Genomic DNA, 23,469 nt, shown 5'->3' with positions numbered 1-23,469 from the left:
TGCTCAGGTGATATCCCTGGGAGGCCTGCTCTTTCTGAAGGGAAAGAGAGGAGGATGGCATCTGGGATATGGGAAGGGGATTGGGAGAAGTGGAGGGAAGGGCAACTGAAGTTGGGATGTAATGTATGAGAGAGAAGAATGAATAAAATAGATACAAACATACACATGTATATAAAATTGACCTGAGAACAGCTTTGACATAGAGCATAGGTGCTACTCCTACGTACCTGCTACAGAAAAGGAACCTGGAGCCCAGAGGCTAGTCTGCCAGTAATTGGCAGCAGCACTTCTATGAGTTTGAAGCTTTTCCTCTAGACCAGTGATTTCCAACTGGGAAAGACTCCACACCCTCATCTCCATCTCCAAGAACACTCAGCAACATTGGAAGACATTTTTGGAGGTGGTAATTAAACATTTACCAGGACGGCCTTGAACACAGAGATCCTTTTGCCTCCACCCCAAGGGCTGGGATTAAAGGTGAGCACCAGGCACACACCACCACTGCCCCGGGGGATTATCCTTTTCTTGGGGGGAGTTTACTGTAAAGCCCAATCTGACCTTGAAACTGATAGGAAGCCTACACCGGCCTCAAACTCAAGGTCTACTGTTACTGTACGTCCTGTGCCACTTTCTTGTAAATCGTTAAGTGATTCTTGAAGAATATTACAGCAGGAGAGCCGTGGATGATTCCTCTCTCCCATCCTCCTCCTCCTCTGTTAAAACATCTGATTTAAATAAATTACTCAGCTCATTTAAATAAACAAGTTCATTTTTACAAATTAAGGCAAGTGTGGTGGAATATGCCTTTAATCCTAGCACAGTACTTGGGAGGTAGGCAGAGGCAAGTAAATCTCTAAGGCCAGCCCATAGGAAGACTCTATCTCAAAAAAAAAAAAAAAAGGTTAAGTTGTTCTTGGGAATAAGTTGGTGTATAAATTTCAGAAAGATAACTCAAAACATAACTAAATACTGTGATAAAGAATTAAAATCTGCTTTTCTGCATCTGTTTCTCAATACATTTAATAACAAACAAGAAATTAAGACAGCTCAGTTCTTCCCAAACTTCTCATCAACACACAACAGGAAATTCTTCTGACCTTGATCTTTGAGACTAACTGTAGGCTGCTTGGGTTCCAGGTGTCCTGAGCAGGGAGGCCTGCAACGTCAGTCTGTGAAGACAAATTACACCGTGAGTTTTCTTCCGTGCTGCTTGCCTTTCTCACCACTCGGCAACACAGCTTCCTCAGATGTCCCTCTACTAACAACACCAAGGCAAATGTGCTACCTCACTGATGACAAAGACAATAGGACCCTCCTTGTATTCTTAAAATACGTAATTCTGGTTGCTGGAGAGATGGCTCAGCAGTTAGGAATACTGGCTGCAGTGAGGACCTGGGTTCAATTCCCAGCAACCACATGCCAGCTCACAACTGTCTGTGACTCTAGTTCCAGAGGATCCAACATCCTCATACAGACATACAAGCAGGCAGAACACCAATGATCATAAAATAAAGATTATTAAAGAAATACATAATTTTAATCACTTATTTTTCCCAGAATGAGCATAACATTTACAATGAAGTCATTTCAAACAAACATAGCAAAAAAGCTTTATCAATACTGAGAAGCTGATGGTGAGAAAGTCATGCTGTCATATTCACTAAGACATTTCATCCTTTCAGAGAAAATTTTATAAAGGAAACGATTGTACCTGTTCAATGGAATGTTCATGTAACTCGAGGCATGCATTTCCACAGAGCTGATTTTCTCTGGAAGTGAATGACTCATTGGGCAAAGGTGTTGCTTGGGGGCCAGATTCACTGTCACAGGTAGGTTGTCCTTGCCTACCTGACACATGCAGGTTGGTATCCAGTTTTGGTGAGCTGACTGAACTGTTGCATTGTTTATTGCTATTAGCAAGACTGTTTGTGTCTCCCAAGTGAGAAGGTCGGGATGTAGAGCAAGTCTGTCCAACTTCAAGGGTTACATTCTCACTGGTGGTTTGGGAGGCAAAAGCTGGAGTCGTGCCAAGGATGGGGAAAGCAGGTGAACACAGGTAGGCAGTAGATCTGCCACTATGGTTAGGTGCAGCTGTATCTGTAGGAGTGAAAAGCACTGCAGATGAAGAAAGGCCTTTGCTCAGAGGCTGCCGTTTCAGGGTTGGCCCTGGAGGGTGTGCTTCTGATGGAGCGGTGAGTTCCTCTTCCAAGTCCTCCACTTCTGAATCTATTTGCAGTGCTTCCAGAGTGGCACAATTTCCTTCCCTAGAAAGTCTCTTTCCAAAGGTTTTTGAGTCAGGAGACTCAATCAGTTTTTCTGAGTAGGACTTTAATTTTTGGAGCTTAAGAGGTCCAAAGTCTTCATCAGGTAACTCGAAGTCTGTGATATTGAGAAAAGACAAGTTGCCTTAAAATTCAGATTTTGTTCTCATGGTGCAATGAAAGCATATCATTACTCCAAAGTACTAAGTGTTACTATTATTCTAGTGTAGATTTGTATATTTTCACATGTGTATGTTCACATGCATGCAGAGACCAGAGGTCTCTACTTCTTTTTAGGACAAGGTCACTCACTGAGCCTGGAGCTGGTAAGTTCAGCTAGCCTGGTTGGCCAGCAAGCTATTCAGCCACAAAAAGGAGTGAAACATTGATATATTCTACAGCGTGGACATAACAGTTATTTTTTTATTTTTTAATATTTATGTATTTATTATGCATACAGGGTTCTGCCTGCATGTGTGCCTGCAGGCCAAAAGAGGGCACCAGATCTCATTACAGATGGTTGTGAGCCACCATGTAGTTGCTGGGAATCGAACTCAGGACCTTTGTAAGAGCAGCCAGTGCTCTTACCCGCTGAGTCATCTCTCCAACTCCTGGACATAACGCTAAGTAAAAACAAACAGATGCAAAATACAAAGGTCATCTAACACATAATTCCATTTATCTGAAGTATCTAGAATGCTACCTATCCCCCAGATATCATGCAGTAGATTGGTAGTTAGTTGTATATGGACTGGGGATGAAATAGAAAGCAGGTGCTTAGGGGGTGTGGGCTTCCCTGTAGAATGATGAAATGTTTCTGAACTAGAGATGGCAACTGTGTAACACAGTGAACCAGGAAAAATCAGCAAATGTCACTGGATTGCTCACTTAACAACAAACAATTAACTTTATGTTATATGAATGTCACCTCTAGTCAAATTTTTTTGTTTTATTTTGAGGCAGAGTTTCTGTGTAAAAATCCTGGCTGTCCTGGAACTCACTCTGTAGACCAGGGTGGCTTCAAACTCAGAAATCCATCTGCCTCTGACCCCCAAATGCTGGAATTAAAAGTGTACGCTACCATACCCAGCTCTAGAAAGCTTTTAATTCTCAAAGACTGATACTGTTTATTATCTCATCATCTTTAGTAAAACCATGTCTCTGGGACTGGAGAGAACGGTTTAGAACATGTACTTTGGGGCTGGATATTAAGAATGTTTATTGTTTTTTTTAAAGGACTCACAACCACCTGGAACTCCAGCTGCAACACTTCTGGGTTTTGTCAGCAGTTGCATTCACATGCACAGACATATACATATATACACAGTTGAAAATAAAATAAATCTAAGGAGCAAGAGAAAAAAAAAAGAAAAGAATGTGTACTGCTCTTGCAAAAGGCCAGAGTTTGGTTCCCAGAATGCACATGGAATAAGCAGCTCATGATTGCCTGTAACTCCAGCTCCAGGGGATCTGATACCTTCTTCAGGTCCCTTCAAGCACTACAATCATATGAACAAACCTACACACATATGCACATAAATAAACAACTTAAAACAACAAACATGTCTCTTCTCTGACCCTGCAAGAAGGCAGCACTAAGCTGGGTGTGATGACACAAGCATTTGGTCTCAACAGAAGCAGAGGCAGGCATACCCTTTAGTATCAGTAATCAAGAGGCAGAGCTAAGAAATTTTTATGAGTCCCAGGGTAGTCCGGTCCACACATCAAATGCCAGGATAGCCAAGGGCTACACAGAAGGACCCTGTCTCAAATTAAAAACAAACCAAAACCAAAAACACCCAACCCTAAAAACAAACCAAAATCAGAAAGTAGCTGTTTTTTATTGCTATTAAAGAAGGTTTTGCTGCAGGTTTTCTTGCTTTATCTTTGTCATGAATGATGCTTTCAAGACATCTTTAATAGGGGGCTGGAGAGATGGCTCAGAGGTTAAGAGCACTGGCTGCTCTTCAGAGGTCCTGAGTTCAATTCCCAGCAACCACACAATAGCTTGAAATATCTATGATGAGATCTGGTACCCTCTTCCGGTGTGCAGGTACACATGCAGGCAGAATACTGTATACATAATAAATAAATCTTTAAAAAAGATCCCTAGGAAATCCAAACTCAAATATGAATAGTAAACTTAATAATGGAAACAGAGGCCGGGCGGTGGTGGCGCACGCCTTTAATCCCAGCACTCGGGAGGCAGAGGCAGGCGGATCTCTGTGAGTTCGAGACCAGCCTGGTCTACAAAGCTAGTTCCAGGACAGGCTCCAAAGCCACAGAGAAACCCTGTCTCGAAAAACCACAAAAAAAAAAAAAAAAAAAAGGAAACAGAAAAAAGTTTTTTTGTTGTATTTTTTTTTTAGATCCTCCTGCCTCTGCCTCCCAAGTGCTGGGATGGGATTAAAGGTGTGTGCTACCACCGCCTGGCCAGAAAGGTTTTTAATGTAGTTTACTAAAATCATAGCAGGGGATTGGGAAGATGGCTCAGCAGCAAAGAGCACTCCAGCACTGGAACTCACAACTATTTATACTCCAATTCCCGGGATCCGACACCTCTTATGACCAGCTCTGGCAGACAAGCAGGCCAAACACTCATACACATAAAGGAAAATAAAATCACAACAGACTATTTTGAATTATATATGTAAAAAAATATCTACCTAGGCAAGGTAGCTCAGCACTCAGGAAGCTGAGGCAGAAGGATCTAGTTTGAACTAGATACTGAGAACCCGTCTCCAAATGGAAAGTTTCTAGATTGTTATTGGAGTGCACAGTTTTTCTTTTGAGACACTGTCTCACTATATAACAATGGATGTTCTAGAACTTCAGAAACATGCTGGCCTCTACGTTATTTGTGAGTAATGGTATGCAATACCACATCTGGTCTTTTTTTCTTAATTTTTTTTTTTTTTGGATTTTCGAGACAGGGTTTCTCTGTAGCTTTTGGTTCCTGTCCTGGAACTAGCTCTCGTAGACCAAGCTGGCCTCGAACTCACAGAGATCCGCCTGCGTCTGCCTCCCGAGTGCTGGGATTAAAGGCGTGTGCCACCACCGCCCGGCCTTTTTCTTAAATTTTTATAACGTTGATTTAGAGAAGGAAAAGAGCCATGCTTACTATTTTAAAATGAAAGAATTATACCTCATAAACGAACACCTATGCTCAATGTCTGCCTGTTTATGTACAAAGTTTTATGAGAACATACCAAGTTAATATTGCCTACTGCATCACAGCAGAATAGGTAAGAAAATGACAAGCAAAATAGTCACCATCTATATTTGCAGGCATTTGCTCATCCCCTATTTAAAGCTGTAGTGATACTGTATTTTCTGTTGTCAGATATGATTGACTTCTGAGAAGATGAATAAAAAGCTTGTTATATTCTTGCCTACTATTCTAAATAATCTTATATTCTACAGACCACAGCACGTTATCTGAAAAAGTTCTCAGGCTTTCTATTACATGATGGAGTTTTTCTGTAGTTTTATCTAATACATATTTCATTTTACTTCAAAATATCTATATTAGATTCTACCCACGGAAAGACTGTGCTGTACTTAAATAGGTATTAGTTTGAGTGAGCACCCAATGTATTTCACTTGCTGTGTGAGTGTTTCAAACCTATCACAGAACTCTGGTGCCACACTGTCAGGTTTCAGTCTCAGTTCTACCATCTAAAGTCAATGTACCCTCTCTTACTTTCCTCAACTGAAAGTGGAGAGGAAAAGGTCTACCTTGTAGAACGCAGTGATGATTCAGTAAGTTACTAGTGCACAGCATTTTCAAGTACCAGGTACACAGTGATGATTAGCTGTCACATCAACCACCATCAAACACAACCCGATTTATATTCAACTTTCTTCTTACCGTGAATAGTTACTTTTCCACTCTGCCACTTATGCTTGGTGACTCTGCCCTTGGACATGTTAAGAGCCAGTATGTGGCAAGGAGGGAAAAGCAGCTGACAACGACCCAGTGTGGAGACTTGGACTGATTTTCGTTTTCCTCTGTGTGTCCTGCCAGGTGTAGTAGCTTTCCTAGATTGGCTGTCAGCTTCAGCAGGTTCTGTAGGAGAGCTGACCTCAGCTGACAAGATTAGTTCCTGAGAGGGACTTCCTGAGCTGGATCGTCCTGTGCATGTGTCCAACATACTACTTTCGCTGTGGTCAGCTTCTTCACCGGAGAGGACTACATTCTTAGTTGCTTTAGTTTTGTTTTTAAGCCCTTTCTTCTTGACACCCAAGTGACTCTGAATTACAGCTTCCAGAGCTACTTTTCTCTGACAGTCTGACATACGACGGGTAGTTCTAACATAGTATTCTGCAGGAAACAGAAGGCCTTCAAGCACTGTGTAAGAATGCATTTGACTTTCTGTGGAGGGAGGAGAGACTGCCGCTGGGCTGAGGTTCTTAGATGAACCTAGAATTTCATCTTCCTCAAGATCCTCATTTCTACCATCAACAGTGTTACCAGGCAATTGTAAAGATTTAAAGTTTTGGGTAGTATTTGCTGGCAAGTTACTGTGAATGAGATCATTTAAAGAACATGAATTACTTGCCTCTGAATTAGGACTTCCTGGCAGCTGATCAGGGGCACTAGCAGCTTTCTTTACTACTGGGTTACCGGTAAAGACAGTCATTTTTCTGCCTTGTGCCTCCACATTTATGGATGAAGCTGGGCCCTGAGTAGCAATTTTGCAGTAACCATTAGGAGATGTAGGTTCAAGCTGTTGACTATGACTGTTGTCTGACACAGAGCACGAAGGGACTGTAGTCTCCATGGAGACATTATTTCCTCTTACAGCTGTATCAATATCCCTTTCCAATTTGCTAGATGGTGGAATTAATACACCCTCTCCATCAATTTCTGTATCAAGGGCTGGAGGGTAAGGAGTTTTAGTTTTAGACTTCAGACTTAAAAGGCGATTCTCTTCAGGCACCAGGGACCCAGGACTTTTGCTGCTGCTGGCTTCCTGTGTCTTTCGTTGTTTGTCAGGGAGTATGAGAGAATTAATGCCAAGGAAATGTTCTTTCTCCTGTGAAACAGATGTTTTCTTCCACTGCTCCTGTGTTCTCTCTGGCAGTGCACTCTGCTCTTTCTTACCATCGGGACTGCTGATGCCATGCAAAAATTGTTCTTGGATGTCACCTGCTCTTTGTGTACATAATACATCTTCTTGGCCATTTTTATGGTTAAAGGACTGAGGCTCAACATCAAGTATTACAGAAATGTTTTCTCCAGTTTCCTTATCAAGATGGTTGATTTGTAATGTATCACGAGGAGAGCCTTCATTTATAGATTCTGAGGGAGAAAGTATGTATATATGAAACTCAATTAAGTCTAGTCCCAGGTAGAGCTGCAAGAGAATCAAAAACAGACCCACACAGAAACATATACATAGCCATTCATGTAGCATTATTTTTACAGTCAAAGAGTGGCACTGGGCATGGTAGCCTCACACGAATGAGGCTGAAGCAGAAGGATTGCCATGAGTACACAACCAGTTTGGGAAACATAAGTACCAGGCCATCTAGGGCTATGTGGCAAGATGCCACATAAAAAATCATAACTAGGGGCTGGAGAGATGGCTCAGTGGTTAAGAGCACTGCCTGTTCTTCCAAAGGTCCTGAGTTCAGTTCCCAGCAACCACATGGTGGCTCACAACCATCTGTAATGAGATCTGGTGCCCTCTTCTGGCCTGTAATACTGTATATATAATAAATAAATAAATCTTAAAAAAATCATAACTAAAAATAAATTAAAAACAACAAAGTTAAAAAGCAAAAAATCAGTAACTAAACACAAATTAAAAATAACTAAAAGTTTAAAAGTCATTTTTCCAATACTAATTCATTGACTATAGTTCCTAAATTTAAGAAAAAGAGCAACTAAATAGACAATCTAACTTAAGACAAAGGGTATTGCTTGAATTGTATAATATATCAATTCTGTATTATTTAAGAAGTCTACTGTTTATTATCCATGGGCTGTGAAAAATAACATCAGCCAATTGGGGAATGCATACAAAGCGAGTGTAAGTGAACAGGCTAATTTACCAGAGCGGCTTAGCTGTGGGGAGGCTTCCTGATGGGGCACACAATCTTCTATTGCTTTCTTAGAGTTCTTAACCTTCTCAGCTCTTTTGGCACGCTAGAGAAAACAAAAGCAGCCCAAGAAATCAATTCTCTTTAAAGCTTTATTACTGCCAGAACCTTTCTTCCCATTATGTGTGGTGGTACACACCTGAAATCTTAGTACCCAGAAGGCCACAGCAGGATTGTGGGTTTATTTATTTTATTATATTTTTATTTATTGTGTATGCATGTGCACACATACACTCGAATATCCCCGTGTATGCGTGCCTTAGCGCTTCATTGGAAGTCAAAAGACAACTTTCCTAACACCACGTTGGTCGCAGGCATTGAGCTCACTTTGTCGCCCTTGGCAGCAAAAACTCTGAACCATCTTGCTGGCCCCAGGTTTATGAGCTTAAGTCCACAATGGACTACATAATGAGGCCCTGTTTCAAAACCAAAAACCAAACCACAACATCTTTTACATAGTTTGTATAACACCTTAATTTGCAGAATATGGACTCACTCACCTTAAGACGAGCAAGTGTCTTGCTGTATTCCTTTTTCAAAAATGCTAACTTTTCCTTCAACTGGAAGAAAACATGAACAATTCTGAGCAGTGGAGAGGTGGAACCAGAGGGAAGGGAAGTAGTACCTAGCAGGACTGACAGGGGTGGTGCTCAGTGTGCGGCGCTCAGCAGCATCCATCCTGTTAGACTCGGCACAGGGAAGGGCAGTTTTCCCAAACAGATCTTTTCCTTTCTCAGTTCCTACAGAGTATCAAGCTCTGAGGTTTCCTGTCACCTGGAGCAACTCATCCCTTTCCGTTCCCACTCAATCTGCAAGGTTATTTCCCTGGAGTAGATTTCTAGGTTATTGCTCAAACTGTTTAGACACTTTCCCATTCCTCTGTGCTCATTTCAAAATATGATGGTGTCCATTTCATTCTGTCTTTCATCACTTTGAGAAACAGGGAGGGATTGTTACCACAGTCAATCAACCAACCAATAAATGCTTTCTATCTATTAATGCCTCAGGAACTTACGATTGTTAACATCTATCCCTCCCCCAGTGATACACACAGAGCCAGTTATCTATCTCTGGTGCTTGAGGCATAAGGTGATTAAGACGATTTACTTGTAGTGAGGGATGCAGACCATAAGGAAGACAACAGGTAAGACTTCACCTGGTAACAGATACCTAGATCAACCTGGGCGATATGAGTAACGAGCTTCCTGAAGGTACTACTTCAGGGAATGTAGTCTTGGAGGCATTTCTGAGGGTGACCACTTGCACCTAGGTCTGAAGGAAGGAACTAATCTTGGGGGATGGGGAAATTGCAGTTATTTTAGGCACCACGAGCAGGAAAGCTTCACAGTGGTCAGGGTTCATGTGTTTGAAAATAATACAGAAGAAAGCCAGTGAAGGAGGCAGGAGCTGTCACTGCTGAGTTCCCAGTGAGGCACACAGCAGGCATTCCACAAAGCTTTTGTAAATAAATTTAATTAGACTATGCCAAGTTATTAATCTCTCAAAATTTAGATTCTTTGTCTTGGCTTTTGTGGTTGAAACCATTCTCTCAGCAGCAAAGCCACCCTCATCTTTCTGCCCTTTAGGAACCTTAAACTGGTATCCATCTTTCAGACAATGTGGGGCTGGAGATTCATCTCCCTTGGTGGAGTGCTCATCCGGCACAGCAAAGTCCTGGCTCTGATCCTCAGCACCGCATAGCCCCAGGTGTGTGGCGAACACCTGTAACCCCTACACTTGGGAGGTAGAGAGGAAGATCAGGAGTCTAGGTCGTCCTTAGCTACCTAGGAAGTGCAAGACCAGCTTGGGATAGGAGACCCCTTTTAACAACAACAACCTTGCAAACAAAAGAGCAGCCAAAGGTTGTAAACAATGCTAACTTTTCTGCATCAATCACTTCCCCCTGCTCAGCTCAGTTTCCAGAGCAGTGTGTGGACTCCAGGACTAAAGTCACTCCAGTCCCCATCCATTTTCAGTCATATGATAACTGCTGATACTTTCGTAATATGACTTTTGTGACTTAAAGTCTATTGCCTCGATTACACTCACAATGACCCTAACAAACTGACTGTATATAATCACCCTCACTTTACAGATATGAAAATGAACACAGAATAAGCATTTCTCCAGGATGCTGCCATTTATCACTGCTCCGTTCAACACCCATAGGAAGGGCCTGGTGACCCCTTCATAGGGGTCGCCTAAGGCCACTGGAAAACACAGATATTTATATTACGATCCATGACAGTAGCAAAGTTACAGTTATGAAGCAGCAACGAAAACAATTTCGTGGTTGGTGGTCACCACAGTATGAGGAACTACATTAAAGGGTCACAGCATTAGGAAAGTTGAGAACCACTGTCTGTGCCCTCAGTCTCTGTGGCTTCCTCAATCTTATCAAACCGTGGGACTCATCTTGTTTACCTGTAAACAATCTTTATCACTGGTAGAAGGTTAAGACGGGATAGGAGGACAAATTGAATTCTATTTTCCGTGGCAAGCACAAGAATCTACAATCTTTTAAGTCTTGTCGAAGAGTAACATATTGAGTCCTAATGAAATGAGAGCACTGCGAAACCACAGACTACTATATTACACTAATATGCATACACACATAACTTGTTATATGTAATACTTATATTTCTCCTTCCCATCGTCCTGGTCCAACATGGGTCTTAAACACCGAGAAACAGAAGGTGCAGAACCAGCTAGAGCACACACTGTGAACACCTCCCTCTCCAATAGTACCTAATACTTTTGGAGGTCAAGACCCAATCACATTGCAAGGACGAAAATGTCTGTATGTACAAAACTGTTGGAAGACTTACGTCAGGGGGCAAGAGTGGGAAAGGCGGAGGGTGTCAAGGGGGTCTTTAGGTTTACCTCTATTTAAAGTTTTACACCTAATACTTATGCAAGTTATGTGCCGCTAATTTGCATTTGAAGCTTCGCCACGTGGGCAGTGCGTGCACTTCTCGTGGAGGGCAGGCCGGAGGACATTGCCTCCCACGGATTCAGGAGCCAGGGCTTGAAGTCCTGGGACGCGGGGTTAGAACCCTGGGTCACCCTTCCCGCAACCCGGGCACCTTTTCCTTCTCCGCACAGCTGAGAGACTTCCCGGAAAGCTCTTCCATCCGGATGGGCGCAAAGCGCAGGGAGCAGCAGTCGGCAGCCTGAGGCCTGTGGTCAAGCGGACCCCGCCGGGCCTTCCTGGACCCAGGAGGAATCCAGGGGAGGAACGAGGACCTTGCCTGCTCCCTGCGCGTGACTAGCGGGCCCACCAGGATCCCGCGCGCTCCCCACGCTGGCCAATTAAAACCGCCGCTCGCTCTGCGCAGGCGTAGCTGGAGAGCGCCGCGCGACGGCGCCGGGCTGCCTAGTGGAAAGTCGAGCAGTCGATAAGAGGCCAGGGCGCGGATAGCGGAAGTGGACCGGCAGCCGGAAGTAGCTGGAATCCCAGTCGGATTGAGCGACTGACAGGATCCTGAGTTTCGAAGGGAAGGAGGCAGCCATGGAATTGGGCGAGCTGCTGTACAACAAGTCCGAGTACATTGAGACGGTGAGCCTGTACAGACCCTGTTTCCGCTGGTAGCCCAGCTGCCCCTGGACGACAAGACGACCGTCCCTCCTGGCCCTGCTTCACCCACTCCTGCTCTCTCAGTCTGTTCCTTGGGGATGACGTAGAGAAGCTTCGTGTTTCCTCTGATTTTTATTATTTAGTCCGTGCATGCATGAATTAGGCGCTCTCCTCCTTCCCTCCCTCCGTCCGTCCGTCTCACCTGCCCCCCGTATGCATAATATCGATGTGTGGGCGTATACACACATATCTGGTTTTCCTGTAGTGATAATGTCTTCCGGAATACACAATACAGTTTGTTCGTTCTGGTATTCGTTACAGTTTCAGGGTTCAAGCACCTTTAAAAATAATATTTCACAGTCTACTAACGTGTTAAAAGTTATTGTTTCTAGTCGTCAACTCATGATAACACGTGAAAAGTGCTGAAAACACGCAAGTGCCGCTATTAGGGTTACTCTTTATTTTTTTCTGTATGTCCTTGCAACCCTGTGGTAATGGGAAAGTCGTTTTCCTCATTTAGGGCTGTGAAACCAGAGTATAGAACTGGGGTTTGAATGCGCATTAGATACAAATCTTTAATTCTTTTACTGAACTTTTAGTTCCTAGTCCACCCTTGCTCCTTTGAAATATTGGATTCAGTCCGTCTTACATGTTTTGGGGTACTTAGCACTCTTAGCATTGTGTTATACCCCAGCCTTCCCTCCCCTTCATGCGCTCTCTCTCTCTCTCTCTCTCTCTCTCTCTCCCTTCTCTAATTTGTTTTTGTGATGGAGTCTCACTTTGCTGTCCACTCTGCAAACCCCAAATTCATAATCCTCCTGCCAAGAGCTGGGACAGTAGGGGTGCAGTACCACACTCAGCTCTCATCCCGTTTTAGACTGCACTCCATTTATAGTAATTGTCTCTGCACTGCAAGCTTTCTTGATGGAAATGGTAGCCCAGAAATCCCAGCTTTTTCACTCCAGGTTTCTCTTTACCTTTAGGCGTCTGGGAACAAAGTTAGCCGCCAGTCTGTTTTGTGCGGAAGCCAGAACATCGTTCTCAACGGCAAGGTAAAGTACACTGGCAGCTCGGAGTGCATACCTTTGATCATCACCATAGCAGCGGGGTTATAAGATGGTGCTGTGTCTCCAGTTTGGTGTACATTTCCAGTTCTCTTTCTTTGTTTTATTTTTTTCTCCAAATTGGATGTATTGAATGAACAAAAGTGATCGATAGGGAGAAGCTAGGGAATCAGAAAGGGGTGATTAGATGGGGAATAGAGATGTGTTAAGGAAGAAGGGTGGGGAGAGCAGTGTTAACACATGAGATGTAAAGAGGAAGGCACAATAGATAGACAAAGGGGCATGGGCAAATAGAGCAAGGGAGGGGGCTGGAGAGATGGCTCAGAGGTTAAGAGCACTGGCTGTATTTCCAGAGGTCCTGAGTTCAATTCCCAGCAACCACATGGTGGCTCACAACCATCTGTAATGACATCTGGTGCCCTCTTCTGGCCTGCACATGTACGTGCAGGCAGAACTCTGTATACATATAAATAAATAATAATATTTCGGGGAAAAAAATAGAGCAAGGGAGGAGTGGAAGGGGAGGAATTTCATCTAAACTGAACATGAACTTTTTTTGCCTTTTTCTTCAATATTGTATTTACACTGAATTAAATATTATGAATAAAAAGTGTTGGCGTAGGGGAAGGAACAGAATCCTTTTATGCTTGAACAAAATACAATGGCCCATTTTCTGCTGTGTTGTATTGTGCCCAGGACTACTGGACATTAAACCTAAAGAGGCAATAAACTATTTTAAAGCAGAAGTTAGGGAGCTGCTTGCCTGTAATCTCACCACTTGGGGAGATGAAACAGGATGGTCGCACCAAGTTTCAGGTTACCTTTGACTTGACTACATAGGTGTTGCGGGAGCTCCTTCCTCTCCTTCAGCCAATAGCCACTGAGATACCAGCCCACTGGGGCGTGGTCTCTCTCCCCCTTTTGTTTAAGTATGGCACCCAACGTGGGGTGCCAATTGAAGACATAAGTCACAAACAATCCCACACCAGTTTGGAATTTGGGCTGGTATCTCAGTGGCTATTGGCTGAAGGAGCGGAAGGAGCTCCCGCAACACATAGCAAGCTCTAGATCATCCTCAGAGACTTAATGAGAGAAACTCTGTCTCAAAACAAAGTAAGTGGGGAACATACAACCAACATATGCGGACGTTGTTATTGCTGAGAGTACAGACCTATATACCAAAGCTTCTGATTTATTTCTAAAGGGATTGCAATTACGGCCACATGTGGTGGCACAGCCTGTGTGAAAGCAGATAGGGCAGTCTCTGACCAAGTCTCCAAGACTCAGAGGACCTCAGGTGAATCTGCGTGACTCTAAACATGTAGTTCTCAACCTGTGGATAGCAAGTCAGTTACTTACCTTATGATTCATAATAGTACAAAATTCCAGTTATGAAGTAGATGAAGTAGCAATGAAATAATTTTATGTTTGGGGTCACCACAACACGAGGAACTGTACTAAAGGGTTATACAGCGTTAGGAAGGTTGAGATCCACTGCTCTAAATAGATAATGTTACCTAGTGTGTGAGTCATATTTGTGGAGCATTGGGATCAAAGCTTACGTTGTTTTGCAGTCAATCCGAAGCCAGTTCTCCTTTCCCCGTACAGTTGCCACCTTTTTTTTTTTTTGAATTTTCGAGACAGGGTTTCTCTGTAGCTTTTGGTTCCTGTCCTGGAACTAGCTCTTGTAGACCAGGCTGGCCTCGAACTCACAGAGATCCGCCTGCCTCTGCCTCCCGAGTGCTGGGATTAAAGGTGTGCGCCACCACCGCCCCGCAAGTTGCCACTTTTATAGAACATTTGGTGGCACGAACCATAGCATAATGCTCAGTGTCCTGATGATTATCTTTTTATGTTACTTTTAGGCTACACTGATAATTTTTAAAATGTGTTTTGCTTTCTAGACCATTGTAATGAATGACTGTATCATCCGAGGAGATCTGGCAAACGTGAGAGTTGGACGGCACTGTGTTGTAAAAAGCCGTAGTGTCATCAGGCCACCGTTCAAGAAATTCAGTAAAGGGTATGTGATTAATTTCCACTCCCAGGCTCCACACTGCTCCTGGTGATACTGTCCATGTCCATGTCTTTAGATGTGTAATGAGAAGGGCTATCCTGTTTGGTGGGGTGCTGAATGAGAGTTCCCAATAATAAACACTGCTCTGGGTGGTTGTAGCCTTGTTCATGTTTGGTTGTCAGAACTAGAAGAGTCCCTATGAGAAACAGAGAAATGAAGCTTAAATAGTAAAGCTTAAAGAGTAAAAGGTGAAGGTCATATCAGAATCAGATAATGCTAAGATATTTAGGTTTCTAATTTAAAATTAAAGAACTCTCAGAGCTGATGTAGCCTATAGTTCGTAAAATATGAGTCGTGACCCTGTATTGTCTGCATAACTGAATGTGGAAGACTGTGGGAAAAATTGGCCACAATGAAAGGTTTCTAAATATGCAACAACCAAAAATTAATTTGAAATGAAGTATATAATGAACCCAAAGTTTCTGACAGTGCTTCCCATGTGACATGACTGCAGTCTCAGTTTTGCACACAGCATGTGCATTGCACTGTACATGATGTCATACGAGCCACACCAATGAATACTGCCTGAAACATTTCTGCTCAGGCTTAGTCTACTGTATGTTATAAATTCTAATGTCTTTACTGAACATACTAAGTGTCTTAGTTAGGGTTTCTATTTCTGTGATGAATCACCTTGACCAAAAAGCAAGTTGTGGGGGAAAGGGTTTATTTGGCTTAGGCTGCCATATCGCTCATCACTGAAGGAAGTTAGGACAGGAACTCAAATGGCAGGATCTTGGAGACAGAAGCTAATAATACAGAGGCCATAGAGGGATGCTGCTTCTGACTTGCTTCCCATGACTTGCTCAGCCTGCTTTTTTATAGAATCCACGACCACCAGTCCAGTGATGGCACCACCCACCGTGAACTGGGCCTCCCCCATTGGTTACTAATTGAGAAAATGCCTTACAGCTGGATATCGTGGAGGCATTTCTTTAACTGAGGCTATTTTCTCTCTGATGACTCTAGCTTGTGTCAAGTTGACACATAAAACTGGCCAGTATAATATGTTTGCTGCTATTAGAAAAACATAATGGTTTAATTACTGAAAATAAACTTTTAATATTTTTCTATAGTTATCCCTTAACATGTTAAATATAAAATTAGTATATATTTGATTTTATTTTAGAATGTTGTTTTTTGAGACTGAAGAGATGGCTCAGCAGTTAAGAGTACCACTGCTCTTGCAAAGGACCTGTGTATTGTTCTAAGGGACTAGTTCTTTCTTCTGGCCTCCTTGGACTTTGGTGTGCATGTGGTGTACATCAGCTCATGCAAACAAATACACATATAAACTCCGTGGTTACAGGTGCTTACTGCTCTGTCAGAGGACCAGGTTCAGATACCAGCATCCACATCAGGTGGCCTATATACCTCCAGTGCCAAGGGATCCACTGCTCCCTCCTGGCCTCTATGGGTACCCAGAAACATACATACACAAATAAAATAAGGCTTTAACAAAAACAAATTCTATTAAATGCTGTTATAGAAGCATTGTCAGTAATATTTTAGGACTCACAGAAAATGAAATGATGTTAGATATTTGTAGGAAGCCTGATAACTCCTATTCAGTCTTGATTTAAATATAATCTTGTTTTGTTTTTTCTTTCCCCAAGATAGACTTTCACTATGTAGCTCTGGCTGTCCTGGAACTCACAGAGCTCTATGAGACCAGGCTGGTTTTGAACTCACTGATCTGTCTCTGCCTCCCAAGTGCTAGGATTAAAGGTGTGAGCCACCACATCTGGCTTTAAATTCCACTCTCTAATAGACTTTCCCAAAGCCCCTATTAGGTACTGGCACAGCCTTCTATCACAGCTGTAACTAATTATGTGTATAGTCCTTTATAGATCTGTTTTCTTCTCTTGATTGTACCCTCCTCCTGCAGCAGATCTGTTTTGCTTACATTGTATCCCCAGTTCCTAGCAGAGAGTCTGGCACACAGTAAATACGGCAGACTGTTAAAGTTTAAGAATGTTGGGAACTAAAATGATTTTTTTAAGATCAGAGAATGTAGAGTCCTTGTATAGCGTACATAAGGCCCTAGGTTTAGTCCCAGCACTACATGAACAGGTATGGTGGCACACAGCTCTAGTTCAGAGCCAGAAGGATCAGATGTTCAAGGTCATCTTCTGCTACATAGCAAATTTAAGGCCAGGTGAGCTAAATGAAACCTTGTTCTCTTCCCTAGCTCTCCAGGTTTTTTTGTTTTTGTTGTTTTATTTTGTTTTTGGTTATTGTTGTGGTTGTTGTTCTTTGCTCTGGGTTGAGCACCAAAACAGATAACCTATGAACTTGTCAGTCCTGGAAACAGGTTACTGAACTTGTCTGAGAGCTTTGTCAAGGAAAGCAGGGATGGGTTAGTACCCACATTTTAATTTGCTTTGAAGATTCTACTCCTGCTTTACTGTTTCCTTGTACAACACAGTAATTCTGATTCACTTGTACAACACAGTGACCTGATTCCTTGGTTTTAATATTTGGAATTTCAGTGACCTGGGGATTATTTTCTTGCAGGGAATAGTCTTATTAACATGACAAAAACTGAGGGTATGGTACATGTTTGTAATCCCACTGCTCAGGAAGCTAAGCCAGGAGGATCAAAGGTTTATGGCCATCTTAGACTATATGACAAATTCTAGGTCAGCCTGAGTAACATAGGAAGAGTCTGGACAGACGGTGGTGGCGCACACCTTTAATCCCTGCACTTGGAAGACAGAAGCAGGCAGATCTCTGTGAGTTCAAGGACAGCCTGGTCTACAGAACCCTGGTTCCAGGACATCTAGGACTATTACACCAAGAAATCCTATTTCAAAAAACCAAAAAAAAAAAAATCTGTCTGTACTGGACCTGGTGACAAATGTTTATAATCCCAGAGCTTGAGAGACAGAGGGGCAAGAGGATCTCTCAGTGAGTTTAAAGCCAGCCTGCTCTGCATAGCAAGTTCTAGGATAGTCAGGACTACAAAGAGAAATCCTGTCTCAAAAAACAAGAGTCTATCTGTAAGTAAATATATGTTGAGATTATTATCTGTAGTTTGTAAACCTTAACCCAAACTCCAGTACCTTGACCTTCTCTTGTTTGTCTTCTTTTCCTTTTTAGTGTTGCATTCTTTCCTCTCCATATTGGGGACCATGTCTTTATTGAGGAAGACTGTGTGGTCAACGCTGCTCAGATCGGTTCCTATGTTCATGTTGGGAAGAACTGTGTGATTGTGAGTATGTGACTCACTCAGATAAGCAGCATCACTACTTCCTCTCTGTCTTCCTTCCCCACCCGCTCTGTGGGAATCTGTCCTTGTAATGGGGGCCATTCCATTTTCTTGGGGTTTGGTTTTTCTTACTAGATTTGGAGGGTTTTTTTTTTCTTTTTTTTTTACAAGTGTTAATAATAATGGCTAGTGGGCTGGGGATCTAACTCACTGGTTTATGTAGTTTGTATGAGGTTCTGGATTTGATTCTTCAACATTGCAAAGACATAGTCACACACCCAAAATAAAACCAAGTACTAATGGCTAGCCTTTATTGAACCTTTTCAATATGATGTTAAATATGGGGATATACACACACACACACGTATGGGGCTCTTGGGGCTAAGAAGATAGCTCGGTTGATGAGGTATCAGTCATGCAAAACGAGAATCTAAATTTGGTCCCTAGTACCCATATACAGAGCCAGAGTGGTATCACACAATTCTAACTGACCACTGGGGAGGCAGAAACAGGCAGACCTCTGGGTCTCACTGTCTGGCCAGCTAGTCTTCTTGGTAAACACCAGAGCAATGAGAGACCCTGTCTCACAAAAAAAACTAAGGTACATGGGCCTGAGGACCAACATTGGAGGTTGACCTCTGGTCTCCAAACATGATCACATACATGTCGTCATAGTAAACTGTAGTAATAGAAGCGGCGGGGCTGCGTCCCCAGCACCCCGGCCGCCGGCACGGCTAGCTTTACCCGAATAATTACATGGACACTGTATTCTTTTAAACACTGCTTGGCCCATTTCTATCTAGCCTCTTCTCTGCTAATTCTCGCACCTGGACTAGCCCATCTCTAATAATCTAGTGTAGCCCACGAGGTGGCTTACCAGGGAGATTCTAGCCTACGTCCATCCTGGGTCGGAGCTTCATCGCGTGTGCCTCAGAGAGCAGAGCTCTCGTGTCCGCCCTGGAGATGGGAGCATGGTGTCTCTCTGAGGCTTCTGCCCCAGAGCGCAGAGCTGTTGAATCTGAGCTCACTTCCTCTTCCTCCCAGCATTCTGCTCTGTTTATTCCTCCCACCTATGTTTTAACCTATGAGGGCCAGCCAAGCAGTTTCTTTATTATAATTAACTAATGACCTTCCTCCATCAGTAAACGTATATGCACACAAAACCTTTTCCTTCAGTCACTTCATTTTATATTCATAACCATCGAAAACTGTTGATACTGTTGTTATTCCTATTTGCTGAAGAGAGGATTAAGAACCATAGAGACTAAGGAATTTGACAGAGGTAGTCTGTGGTAGAGCTAGGGTTTATATACATGTCATATGAATGGTTGTGCTGCCGTATGGGCTTTTTGTTGCCTTGCCTCAGCAGGACAGGCTCCAAAGCTACAGAGAAACCCTGTCTTGAAAAAACAAAACAAAACAAAAACAACAACAACAAAAAACTTGCAGTATGATAAGAATGAAGGATATGATGGACGGATAGAAACTGGCACAGAAGACAGTATAGTTTGGTCATTTCAGGGGAGGGATTGTTATATGCAAGAGTCTGTCTCTATTGTTAGGGACTGCAGGGCACAGACAGGCCTCCAGTTGAGTGTCTCTATTGTTAGGGGACTGCAGGTAGTGCAGGGCACAGACAGGCCCCCAGTTCAGTGGCACCTGAAAGATCTGGTCCATAGAAGCACAGGCATAAGTTTGTTTCACACAACCAGGAGTTGGGTTTCTTGCTGTTTGGTAGATGAAGAATTGGTATCTGTTGGAGTTTCTGAGAATCATGTTCTAGTTGAGAATGTTAATAACGTAAATTTGTCTACCTAAAGACGTTCCCTGTATTTAGATGTGTACCTCAGACTGGAAGTATAGTTTAAAAAAAAAAGCCATATTCTCCATCCCCAAATTGCAGAGCCAACTCCCTGCCCAAGATAAGCATCAGATGTTGAAGTATTGAAACCCATGCAGTTCACGTTCTAAGAGCCACAAGGACTCAGCATGGGTGGTCAGTGCAGGAAAGATGTGAAAACAATCCTAATTGGACTTTACTCAGAGGTGGGGAATGATTATTCTGCCAAAGGAATTCTTTAATATGTGTAGAGACAACGTTTTTGTTCTATTTCATGTTAAAGAAAGGGAATAAGGGACTAGAGAGAAAGGTCAGAGGTTAAGAGCACTGGCTCCTCTTCCAGAGGTCCTAAGTTCAATTTCCAGCACCACATGTGGCTTACAGCCATCTAAAGTGGAATCTGGTGCTTTTTTTTTTTTAATTTTATTTATTTCTTATGTGTACAACATTCTGCTTCCCACACACCAGAAGAGGGCGCCAGATCTCATTACAGATGGCTGTGAGCCACCATGTGGTTGCTGGCAATTGAACTCAGGACCTCTGGAAGAGCAGTCAGTGCTGTTAACCTCTTGAGCCATCTCTCCAGCCCCAATCTGGTGCCCTTTTTCGTCCTGCAGACAGAATTCTATATACATGATAAATAAATAAACCTTTTTTTAAAAAAGAAGGGGCTGAGCTGGGCGGTGGTGGCGCACGCCTTAATCCCAGTACTCGGGAGGGAGGCAGAGGCAGGCGGATCTCTGTGAGTTCAAGGCCAGCTTGGTCTACAAGAGCTAGTTCCAGGACACAAACCAAAAGCTACGGAGAAACCCTGTCTTGAAAAATCAAAAAAAAAAGGGGGGATGGCCAGGAAGTGGTGGTGCATGCTTTAATCCCAGCACTTGGGAGGCAGAGACAGTTGGTTCTCTGTGAGTTCAAGGCCAGCCTGGTCTACAGGAGCTAGTGCCAGGACAGGCTCTAAAACTACAGTGAAACCCTGTCTTGAAAAACCAAAAAAAGGGGAGGGGGAATGATAAAAAGTTACTATCAAATAGAAGAAAGGAAAGTCGTGGTTAAAGGAAGACTAGACGGAGATTAAATAAGGACACTAAAATACAGCTTAGTAAGGAAGACGTTCTAGTAGAGTAGCCACAGTTCACAACAACCTACTGTATACTGAAGAACCTGAAGAAAGGCATTTGAATACTCCAAACGTGAAGTGATAGGACAGTCAAAATTCCAATTGCATTGATTTGATCAGCACATGTTGTGTACTAAAGTATCATACTGTAACTTACAAATACAGTTATTAAATACTGGTTATTACATATTGCTCTTAGAAATTGAACCTAAGGCCTTGTGTATGCCAGGCAAACATTCTATCCTGAGCTAATCTTAAAACATTTTTTTTTAATTTTTGGACAGGGATTGTCTAAATTGGTTGGTCTAACCTGAATTTGGTGTGGCCTAGACTGGCCTTAAACTTGTGCCACTGCTGCCCCAGCCTTCGAGTAGTTGGGTTATAGGCTTGTACCACCTGCTTTTTATACCTCTTTTCAGAATATTACTTAATGACCTCGTCATTGTTCAGTGTGAGCAGTACTTGTTAGCCCTTGACACATTTTAAAGTAGAGTCTTTTAGAACTGTAGACTCTGAGAGTTAAAGCCTGACTGCCTCCATAGCACATAGACTTTCTAGAGTGTCTTCTGTGGTAGCCTAATGATGGGCTTGCTGTGTATAGGTGTAAATCAGAATTGTCATATGCCTGGAGGAAAAGCTTAGCAAGCACTATCCTAGGCATTACGGTGCTGTCAGCTTTATGCTTGTTACCGGACTGGTGGCATTGCTGTTGGTTTGGCTTTATATCCTGCTTCCTAGGTGAGAAAACCAAGGCTCAGAGATGCAAATTTGACCTGCATAAAATTATCCAGGTTGCTGTAACATGAGCTGCATAGGTACAGTTCCTGATTCCTCCTTGGAATCAGGAGTCTTTTACTTTCTTAGCTATTACCAGTCCTCTCATGCCTTAAAACTATTGGCATTCCTTGTATTGCTGCGAATTAATCCCTGTACTCAGAATGTTCCTGAAATTTGATTAATCTGTTTCTCTAAGTAGTCAAGATCTAAGTGAGTGGGATGGCCAACTAGTAGATATAGCAGGCTGCAGGCTCTTCAGTGACTGGCAGTAAGTAGTGAGAAGATTCCTTTCCATTGGTTTTTCCCTAAGGCCATTTGTCTCTGGATCCCAACACAGAAAACGTGTCATGCCTTACTTAGCACATTCCATTCTCATGTGCTTAGTCTTGGGGATTAGGAGTGTAGGCATGACCACAGCCTTAGAGATAACATCACCTTGTTCCCCAGGGGAGATAGACAGCTGATGTCTTTGAAAGTGCCATAGCTAATTCATGAATGAGAACGTCCATGGAAGAATGAAGATCCATACTTACAGCCTGCTTCTAAGCCAGACACACCAACTGTTGCCGGTCCTCCTGTCCATCCAGCTGGTGGCAGCTCAAGCATTTATGACATTCAGACATTGCAGATAGAAGCTTTTAATTTTTTGTTTTTTTATTTAGTTGGGTGTGGTGGTGTTTGCCTTTAATCCTAGTCCTGAGGGAGAGAAGGTTCATAGAGGTAGATGGTTCTCTGTGAGTTTTGAGTAAAGTCTGGTCTACAAAGCGAGTTCCAGGACAGCCAGAGCGGCAGAGGTCAGAAGAGAATGTAAGATTTGCTGGAACTGGAGTTTTAAACTGTTGCAAGCTACCTTGTGGGTCCTGGGAATCAAATCTGGGTCCTTTGGAAGAGAATCCAGTGCTCTTAACTATTGAACTATCTCTGAAGGCTCCGGGTTTTGTTCTTGTTTTTGTTTTGAGACAGGTTCTCATTAGTAGCTGGCCTGGAATGTATAGACTAGGCTTACCTGGAACTCACAGCTTGCCTGTGCTGGGATTAAAGAAGGCTGCTACCATTTCTGGTGGTAGAAGCTTTTTTAAAAAATTCATTTAGGGAGGCTGGAGAGATGGCTCAGCAGTTTAGAACACCGGCTCTTTACACATCTGCATTCTCAGCCAGATATTTTTCATCTGGTTGTCTAATCTCATTCCTCCTATCTTGTGTTTTACTACCCAGATTTTTGTCAAATTGTTTTTATCAGGACACAGGAGAATTTACAAGCCCTAGTAAAAATAGCTTTAGGAGCTCAGGGGGTAGTGTTTTCTATGTTAAGGCAAAAGATCTGAGATTAAGTCTCCAGCACCCATATAAAACCTGGGCATACCCCAGTTCTGGAGAGTGAAAGCTCTTGTGTCAAAAAATAAGGTTGAAGCCAGGCGGTGGTGGCGCACGCCT

The 23,469-nt window shown here is 42.9% G+C and overlaps 2 protein-coding genes across 3 annotated transcripts in view; one reads left to right on the top strand and one right to left on the bottom strand.

Annotated features, from left to right (window-relative positions):
- Palb2 (partner and localizer of BRCA2) overlaps positions 1 to 11,631 on the bottom strand; it is a 27,730-nt gene extending 16,099 nt beyond the window's left edge. The window contains exons 1-6 of the mRNA XM_026781136.1: positions 11,456 to 11,631; positions 8,870 to 8,929; positions 8,322 to 8,415; positions 6,133 to 7,566; positions 1,712 to 2,379; positions 1,098 to 1,169 (exon numbers count right to left, since the gene is read on the bottom strand). Coding sequence (XP_026636937.1) covers positions 1,098 to 1,169; positions 1,712 to 2,379; positions 6,133 to 7,566; positions 8,322 to 8,415; positions 8,870 to 8,929; positions 11,456 to 11,503 — 2,376 coding nt within the window. The 5' untranslated portion in view covers positions 11,504 to 11,631. The remainder of the gene's footprint in view (positions 1 to 1,097; positions 1,170 to 1,711; positions 2,380 to 6,132; positions 7,567 to 8,321; positions 8,416 to 8,869; positions 8,930 to 11,455) is intronic.
- A 141-nt stretch (positions 11,632 to 11,772) lies between these two features.
- Dctn5 (dynactin subunit 5) overlaps positions 11,773 to 23,469 on the top strand; it is an 18,249-nt gene continuing 6,552 nt past the window's right edge. The window contains exons 1-4 of one of the 2 annotated variants that reach the window (XM_005351130.2): positions 11,773 to 11,928; positions 12,930 to 12,998; positions 14,915 to 15,033; positions 18,190 to 18,301. In XM_005351130.2, the coding sequence (XP_005351187.1) occupies positions 11,881 to 11,928; positions 12,930 to 12,998; positions 14,915 to 15,033; positions 18,190 to 18,301 (348 nt within the window). In that variant the 5' untranslated portion in view covers positions 11,773 to 11,880. The remainder of the gene's footprint in view (positions 11,929 to 12,929; positions 12,999 to 14,914; positions 15,034 to 18,189; positions 18,302 to 23,469) is intronic. The other variant, XM_026781631.1, reaches the window with a different exon arrangement.

Source organism: Microtus ochrogaster, chromosome 8 (genome assembly GCF_000317375.1).
Source record: "Microtus ochrogaster isolate Prairie Vole_2 chromosome 8, MicOch1.0, whole genome shotgun sequence".
In the NCBI taxonomy this organism is placed as follows: Eukaryota; Metazoa; Chordata; class Mammalia; order Rodentia; family Cricetidae; genus Microtus; species Microtus ochrogaster.
The sequence above is the reverse complement of the archived record's forward strand: the minus strand, read 5'-3'. Positions and strand labels throughout refer to the sequence as shown.